The following is an 8324-nucleotide window of genomic DNA, read 5'->3' on the forward strand; positions in this document are numbered from 1 at the left end:
TGTTAGGGATAACAAATTTATAGCCATGTTGATTCTCATTCAGTGTTAGAAAAATGGGAGTTTCACACAAATATCCCACGTGGAGTAATTTTCCTTTTGCTATGAAATAATTTCTTGTTTATTATTACATTTGTGACTTTTAATATTTAATCCGTTGGATCCAGTTCCTGTAACTCTTACCTCTCAGAGTGGTATTTCATCAGCTAAAGGATTTACTATAGAAATAGCATTTATCACCATTTGATATTCCTTGTAAGTGACAGGAAAGGTTTTAGAGCTGAGAAATTCCTCATAACTGAGAATTTGAGGTTCATCATGTTGTAGGTCTGCTCTTTAGTGCCTTGTCTTCTGTTGTCTGCTGCTGAACAGGCAGTGACCTCACGGCGCCATATTAAAATGCTCCCTCCTCTCCGCCTGTGACACCGGAGCTTAGCAGCAGCTGCTAGCCGCCAGTCTGCTTCTTACATCCACCGGACTGACGGAGGGCGACGACGTGATGGAAATTGACTCGCTTCAAGAGGCGCTCAGAGGTCAATTCATCGTATTTCGATAGTTTTTGTGTTCATTGAGATCGTGTGCTATGTATATGCTTCCGTTATAGTTAAATTATAAAAAATAAACTGATTATAGCTCACAAGCTAATGTCGATAGCTAACGCTAACATTACTAGTGGTTTCACGGAAATGGTTAGCTAGCTGTCTTCTTAATGCATTAACCAGGCAAGATAGCGAACCGAAATATGATGCTTTTCATTATCATTACTTCAGAAGTTGTGCGCATTTCTCTTATGTATTTGACAACTTGTTCGCTGATACTTTTGGCTTGGATAAAGTAACTGGTCGGTGTCACCGGCGACTGTTTGCCGGCTATGCTGCTGCAACATGCTAGCCAGAGCGCTAAACTTAAGCTAGTTGTAGCTAGCGAGCGACCTAGCTGGATTGATAGCATCCAGCCATTAGCGCTACGTTATGTAAATAGCTAACGCTAATTAGACAATGTGATAGTCTTCCGCCAAAGTGTCTTCAGAGACCTGCCAACAAGTGTAATTTAATTGGTTAAAGAAGGCAGGTTGTAAAGGCATCCGTACTTTATAGCAGAGCTAGTGGAAGTGTGGGTTAAGCTAACGTTACGTTCAATCAAAGCTTCTTCATCTCTGATCGTGCTGTTAGTTGATGTAAATCCACGTTTATTCACTAACTGTTTTGTTTTTTTATCTCGTCAGATTTTGACAAGAAAACAAAGAAGGAGGCATCTCCTCTTCTGGAGCAGTTTCTATGTCATATTGCCAAGACAGGGGAGACCATGTAAGTGAACATTTCATTCCTGATAAAATCCTCCTCCCTACCACACAAACACACATTTGTAATTTCCTATAGAAGATCTAAAGTTGGTAATAAATGTATTCATAGCTTTTGTAGATGTGCTGTCCAGGAATAAGTTTTAGATAGAGTTTACAGAATTCATTTATTTTCTTCGATCCAAGTGTAACAGTTTTGCCATGTCTCTTCATGAATTAAATCTTACCATAGAATATGCACCATCCAACCTTAGCATGCCTTTGTCCACATTTTCCTGTATTATAAACGTGTGATGTGTTAATGTGTTGAACCTTTTTTTTGTACCATTTTCCTCTAGGGTCCAGTGGTCTCAATTTAAGAACTACTTCCTGTTTAAACTGGAGAAGGTGATGGATGACTTCAGAGCCTCAGCACCTGAGCAAAGAGGCCCTGCAAATCCCAATGTGGAGTCAATTCCATTTGAAGACATGAAGGAGAGAATCCTGAAGATTGTGAAGGGATATAATGGGTAGGTACCCAGCTGAAGTAGTCCATTTCACTGACAATGGTAGGCTGGTTGAAAGCACGGAGAAGCCAGGCTGAGTATGTCTTGGCTAGCTGATGTTTTGAACTCACAATTGTCTAGCTGTTAGCGGAGTGTGTATGCAAATCAACCTACAGACTGACATGTGTAACCGGTCAAAAATATTCTTGGCAATAATCATATGATATTTCTGCAAAATGCTATATTATTGTTAGATTTTGTCATCGTAGCATAGTGACTCAGTCGTGTCTCAAATTGTGTGATCAGGACCGACTACTAGGATACATCCATCAGATTTGTATATATTTGTTTATCTTTTTCTATTCTTTTTTTGTTTGTTTGTTTGTTTTTTTTGTTTTCGACAGAGACAAGACTTTTTCTCCCTGGGATTACTTAGTCCCACTTGATTAAAGTGGCTAGTTTTGATTTATAGCTGAGCAATTATAAGACAACACTAGATGTGTGTATTGATGATCATGCTATAATTATATTCCCCCCAGTAAGTTTGTGATATTAAGTGACGATGGGTTGCACATGAACTTATACAACTAGAGTTACGTTCAGGTAACTTGGAAAGCTATTTCTCCTTGTTGCATTACAGAATAGGAGAATATTAGTACGGTGCAATCACTGTGTTTATGGTCATTCACATAGTTATTAGCTACTTCATCCACATATTGGAGTTCCTGGTTCAGAACTATTGAATTGATCAGCATTAAATTATTGATATGATATCAATGAAAGTTAAACCGGCAGAAAGCAATTCCTGAAACGCATGTGACATGATCAGCTAGAGAGAAGAGTTCTGACACTGTTGGAGCTGTTGGGACTGCAGAAACACTCAGTCCACTCGCTTGTACAGTGGTGGTATAGAGTGGAGTTTTTTTCCCTTCCCTCCCCTCAAATGATCTTGGGCTGTATTCAGACCAAATCAGGTGGTGCGGCAAAAACATCAGTCCTCCCATTCATTTGAACGGGGGTAGTGCATTTCAGCTGCGGGTGTTTCAGCTGTGGGCGTTTTGGCGGCAGCGGCGCTGCACAGGACTGCAGCCAGAAAGTTGAGCAAGAGTCAACTTTTGGAGAAACGCAACCTGACGTCACTGCAGCTGAAAGGTGGCCAATCACAGCCGGAGATCAAACTGATCAGAGCTGTAAACTCTGCCATGAGGGAGTAAAAAGATGTTACTAGGACTAGGGGATGAAGTTTGTCTTAAAAGTTCAAAGTAAAGTAGTAAGTAAAGTTAGACTTTGCTGTCGGTTTCACAACTCATTTTAAAAAAGATGAGAGAGAGCGCAGCTGTGGTCGAGCAAGCTGGAGAATGAATGAAGAGAAGCTGGTGAATCAGATCAATTAAATGTTATTTTCAGATTGTTACACAGTGGTTAAGTTCTAGAGCACAGATAAACACACCCACAGCCCCACACACACCTCTGCTCAACCCTGCGGCGGTGGGTCGCACCGCCTGATTTGGTCTGAATACGGTCTTAAGCTGAGTACAGACACCTGCTGCAGAGAGCACACAAACCAGCAACTGACTGCTGGCGGCGTTTGCCATTTTAACCAGCGGAAGCGACTGTCAGTGCTGAGCAACAAAAAAGTTGCTACCTGAATGTTTTGTACACTGTTCCTTGTTAACACGACAGAGATTTTAGAACAGATTTGCTTGTGTCAAAGCTTAGTGAATCTGTATTTTTCCAATTTAGGCTTCAGAGTAATTTGTCACATTTTTGTGGCTTTGCAACACTAGCAGGCTGAGGTGGACAAAACACCGTGAAGAAAGGATCAGCATTTGATTGAGTTTATGTTACAGATCTATTCATCGACCCAGATAGTCAGGAGTTGTCCCTTAGTACACAACACTCACTGCATGTAGAGTGAACTGCTCTTTTCCTTATTTCAGAATCCCATTTACGATCCAGCGCTTGTGTGAGTTGCTCACAGAACCCAAGAGGAACTACACAGGAACGGATAAGTTTCTTCGGGGTGTGGAGAAGGTAAGTCCTAATCAGTGTGTTTATTTTTCCTTTCTTAAGTTGTTAACTTGACACTTTTCACTCATTAGGCTATTCTTGTCTCCATCTCTAGAATGTAATGGTGGTAAGCTGTGTTCATCCAACCTCAGAGTAAGTTCTGTGTCAAACACTCGAAAAATTTCTAAACATGGAGGTTTGGAGGTTGTTTTCTAATAGATTAAGAGTTCTGTTGTGTGTGTGTGTGGTTTCTTTTTGTGTATGCAGGAAAAATGGATGCAGTGCCGTCAATAGAGTGAATGGAGTGATGCTTCCTGGGAACACATCTGCTTTTACAGAGAGGTTGTGTTGGCGACAGATTCAGTCATTGATCCTAAAGTTCACGTACTTTAACAAAGTTCTGTATAATTGTCATTATGCATAATGCTTTATGCTTTTTCTCTTGTGTCTGCTTTTTGTTAGGAAAGTGAACGGTCCAGGAACTCCCCGGCCACTGAACCGACCGAAGTTGTCTCTGGCCAACTCACTAGCAGCAAACGGCCTGCCAGACAGCACAGACAACAAAGACCTCAACACAGAGCAAGAGGGCGACAAAGACTCCAGGTATGTCACAAGATATAACACACTGGAAAATCTATTCTCCGTCTTCAACATAAAAAAAAAAAAACAAACACTTGAATTACATCTGTATCTCCTGTTTCTATCTTTTGTTTGTTTGTCAGCGAGGTTTCAGCGTCAGGAGGTTCCCTGGGGAGCTCCTTGAAGAACAAACACGAAGATGAAGAAGAGGACATGGAGGCTGAGCAGCAAGACGTGAAGAGACTTAAGTTCAGCGAGGAGGAGGAGGAAGATGAGGAGGATGAAGAGGAGGAGCAAGAGGTGGACACAGTGAGGCCTTTACACGCCACCTGCCTCTCAAAAGAGGCAGAAGCCGAAGCCATGGTCCAAGAGGAAGAGGAGGAGAAGGTCGGTTGCAGCAAGGAGAATGAAGCCTCCAGCAGTGCTGCTGCTGTGGAAGACCAAGGTATGATTTTTTTTTTTTTTTTTTTTTTTTTTTTTTTTTTTTTTTTAACATGCTCTGTGTGGTTTTTGCGTTATCCATGGCAGATAAGATGAAAGGGTTATGTTCAAAGTCATGTTCAGTGGTGGAGCTGAAGATCATCTCTCAAAGAGTTTATAAATGCTGACAAATGACCCTCCACAAAGCAGAAATACTCAAATGTCCAGTATGGACAAAGGGGGAAACATTTGCAAAAAGCACGGTTAGATAGGAACATGTGCGTGTGTGTAAGAAGATCTTTCAGTAGCTAAGAGGCTCTTTAATTATTTCCCCAGTTAGTAAACATACGTCAAAACTTCCCCAAGGGACAGCCACTCAAGGTACTGTAGCTCAGCACACACGCCCTTGTTTGCATGGAAAATGTGTTTGGGCATGCCATCTGTGACAGTGTGCCTGATAATGTGTCGGCGATGACAGTTCATCACTATTCAGGCTGCAAAATTGTTGATCTGTTTACATGATCATTCATCTCCCTCTAGAAAGCAAGATAGTGTAAAATGACATGTATGTGTTGACTGGTAAAGTGGTTTATATTGTAATGTAAATCCAGTGCAGACTGTAGACATGTTGTTTTATGCTTGTTCTCTTTATGATTTGAATAATAGCATATAATTCTGCTTTGTTTTTAAGCTTACTTCAAGCTATCTTTGTTATTGCTGCCACCTAGTTCCACATTGTTATATTCACTGCCAGAGAGCTTAGATGTCTCTACAGGCATTGCAATGGCAGTGTGGTTGACAGTGCTCTAACTAAACAGAAAACAGATTGTTTGGAAAAAGATGCATTGCATTTTTAAGCAATTACAACTCTGCTAGTTTTCTTTGATCTGAATCAAGGGACAAGTTGTTACTTAATGGCATTTTGTGATTGTCACGGTGACATTTCACACAGACGATGTCACCAGTCTGTTTGGCTGTTGCGCACTTAAAATTTGACTGGCCTGTCAAATTCTGAGTACAGGCACGTATCAAATGATGCTTTTAGTGTTTTAACATACAGCTTAGTGCTAAAGTTCAGTATGATTTTTGCCTTGTGAAACACACTTGAGTCAGCTATGATTAAATCAGCTGTGGGCAATGGTCATAAGACCAGCACAGAAGATTGGTTATGTCTTTCCCAATATCTTTCTAATGGTGTCTGTGTGAGATGGAGGAAGTTAGATGGTAGGGGCAGACATGATTTACATTCACATTAATATGTTTGACCAGTTGCAGTTGACATTGTATTGGGAGCGAATCAAGTTGTGTAAAAATGTTATCAGGTTCAGCGAGCCAGGGTGAGATAAAGCCTAATGTGGGCCGTCTTCACACTTAGACAAAGATAAGTTAAGAGGCATATTACTCATCAGTCTTATCAATATTATCCTTGATATTTTTGACTTAAGAGTGATGTAAAATACATTGAATCTAGCAGATGATAGCAGAGAAGCTGCTATAATGAAAGGGATCACTGAGTCCATTTTCTAACATGACAAATTAAGTAGTGGTGTGTGATCCGTCTTGACGTTTGCTGCCTGACAAGAATTCAAGCAAACCAGTCATTCATCTGTCTGAAATTGGCTGGAAAGATTTGGGTAATTTTACAGACTGAAAAGGGGCTAAAACCTACTGTGGTGTGTTTAACTTTTTTTTTTTTGTTTCTTTGTTTTTTTTTTCCCCCACTTGTTCACTACAGAACCAACCAGCAGCACGCAGGGCGAAGCGTGTGCGGGCTCAGGCCAGGAGGCGGAGCAGGACGAGAGGGAGGTGCCGTGCGGCTCCCAGGAGGAGGGCAGTGACATGGATCAGACAGAACAGCAGGCACCTGCATGCGTCGTAGAGAGCCCCGAGACCAGCAGGGACAGCGAGGAGAGCAACAGTGACCCAGTGAGCAGCAGCAGCAGCAGCAGCAGCAGCAGTAGCAGCAGTGGTAGCAGCTGTAGCATAGAGGAGAGTGCGGAAGTGGCCAGAGAAGACGTAGCTGTCGCTCCCTCCAGCAGTACAACTGAACCTCCTACAGAGGGCGCCATGGATAGTGCCACCTTGAACACTGGGACCACTGAGGAGCCCATGGAGCAGGACTAGACTGAAGGCACGTGTGACCATAAACCAGCTTGTCCTTGAATGCAGCTTGACTGTCACTGGGAGTGAGGATAACTGCACCTCATACACAAGACGAACGCCTCGTCCCGCTTTTGGACACTCCTCCAAAATGGCTACCTGGCATTGATGTGGGCATACAAATGAAATTTTATTTGAAGTTTTTTTTTGTTTTGTTTTGTTTTTTTGTTTTTTTTTTAACTGGAATATTTTATTGATCTTCTTATCCTCTGTTTTTAAGTTTCTCTGAAGAGGGGTTGGTTTCAGCAGCCTTCAGTTTCTCGGCTGCATTTCTTTTCTTTGTTTTTTTGTGTTCGTTGGGGTTGTTTTGGATGCTGTGGTGGTCTGGTTCTTTTGTTATGCCACTCGCTTCATTTAGACATGACAGGATTGGTAGTTTTGTACCCTTTAAGCCCTGTGGTTATTTGTACCACGCTACCAGGGTCAGAACTGAGCCATAACAGCCACTCTTTATTTATAAAATAGTTCAAGATACGAACTACTACCAACATTTGTTTCTCACTGAAGCACTTGTGCTTTAGTCGAGCAAAGACCTGAGCCTAACACCCCAGCACCACTATGTTGTCACTCCACCAAGTTCCACCAGGCTGTTGAGAACATACTTTGTTTTTAAAATTTATTCCTCCATCCTTGTGAGATGGGAGACTATTTCTTTCCATTGTGTCCTTATATGATTTTTAACCATATTTTTGGAATGATACACTACCAATCCCACTCAACAATACTATAACTCGCTACCTTGTAGAGGCGTCCTCTGTAAAATGATATATTTTGGATGCATAAAACCACCATAATTTATATGATCATTTCAATTCAATGAGTTATTTTGGAGTATGTTTTTGTTTCGTCTGCCATTTGTAGTTTCCAAAACCAGCTGTAAGTACAAAGATGACTTCTGCTTTCTTTGTATTGTGATGTCACCATGTTGTCTCACCAACCGATATCCAGAGCAGTTTCTGGTTCCAGTTCTGCACCTGTTTCTGCAGCTGTACTTTTTGATATTTAGAATTTTAAATTTCTGTAAAGTAGATTTTTGTAGATTGTAATACAGTATGTGTTCACTGCCTTTGTGAAACCATATATAATTGTATAATTTCTGTGTATACTCTGAATGCTTTTGCCTTCAATGCGGTATTCAGAAACAGCAATAAATGTTAAGATTTTTATGCGTGGTGGTCTTACTTACTTGCACGCAGCATCTCATGGATTCAGTTCACTGTGTGCGTTACTGTTGTTCGTGATGTCTGCCGTCAACATCCTGGATCATGGTGAAACAAAGTGTTTTACATGATATGTGCACTTACATATGAGCAGGAAAAGCACAGGTGTAACTTACGACATTAACAACAGCTCTGTTCATTTTAATAACATAA

At 41.2% G+C, this 8324-nt stretch overlaps 1 protein-coding gene across 1 annotated transcript; it reads left to right on the top strand.

Moving 5' to 3' along the window:
• Positions 1 to 234: 234 nt before the first annotated feature.
• Positions 235 to 8117, top strand: ppp4r2b (protein phosphatase 4, regulatory subunit 2b). The gene is made up of 9 exons (XM_044349698.1): positions 235 to 530; positions 1223 to 1304; positions 1636 to 1806; positions 3723 to 3816; positions 3908 to 3945; positions 4060 to 4134; positions 4255 to 4395; positions 4515 to 4816; positions 6527 to 8117. Exons 1-9 carry the CDS (start codon positions 497 to 499, stop codon positions 6913 to 6915), a joined length of 1326 nt encoding a protein of 441 aa, XP_044205633.1. The 5' UTR covers positions 235 to 496; the 3' UTR covers positions 6916 to 8117.
• The last annotated feature ends 207 nt before the right edge of the window (positions 8118 to 8324 follow it).

This window comes from Thunnus albacares, chromosome 4 (assembly GCF_914725855.1).
Source record: "Thunnus albacares chromosome 4, fThuAlb1.1, whole genome shotgun sequence".
In the NCBI taxonomy this organism is placed as follows: Eukaryota; Metazoa; Chordata; class Actinopteri; order Scombriformes; family Scombridae; genus Thunnus; species Thunnus albacares.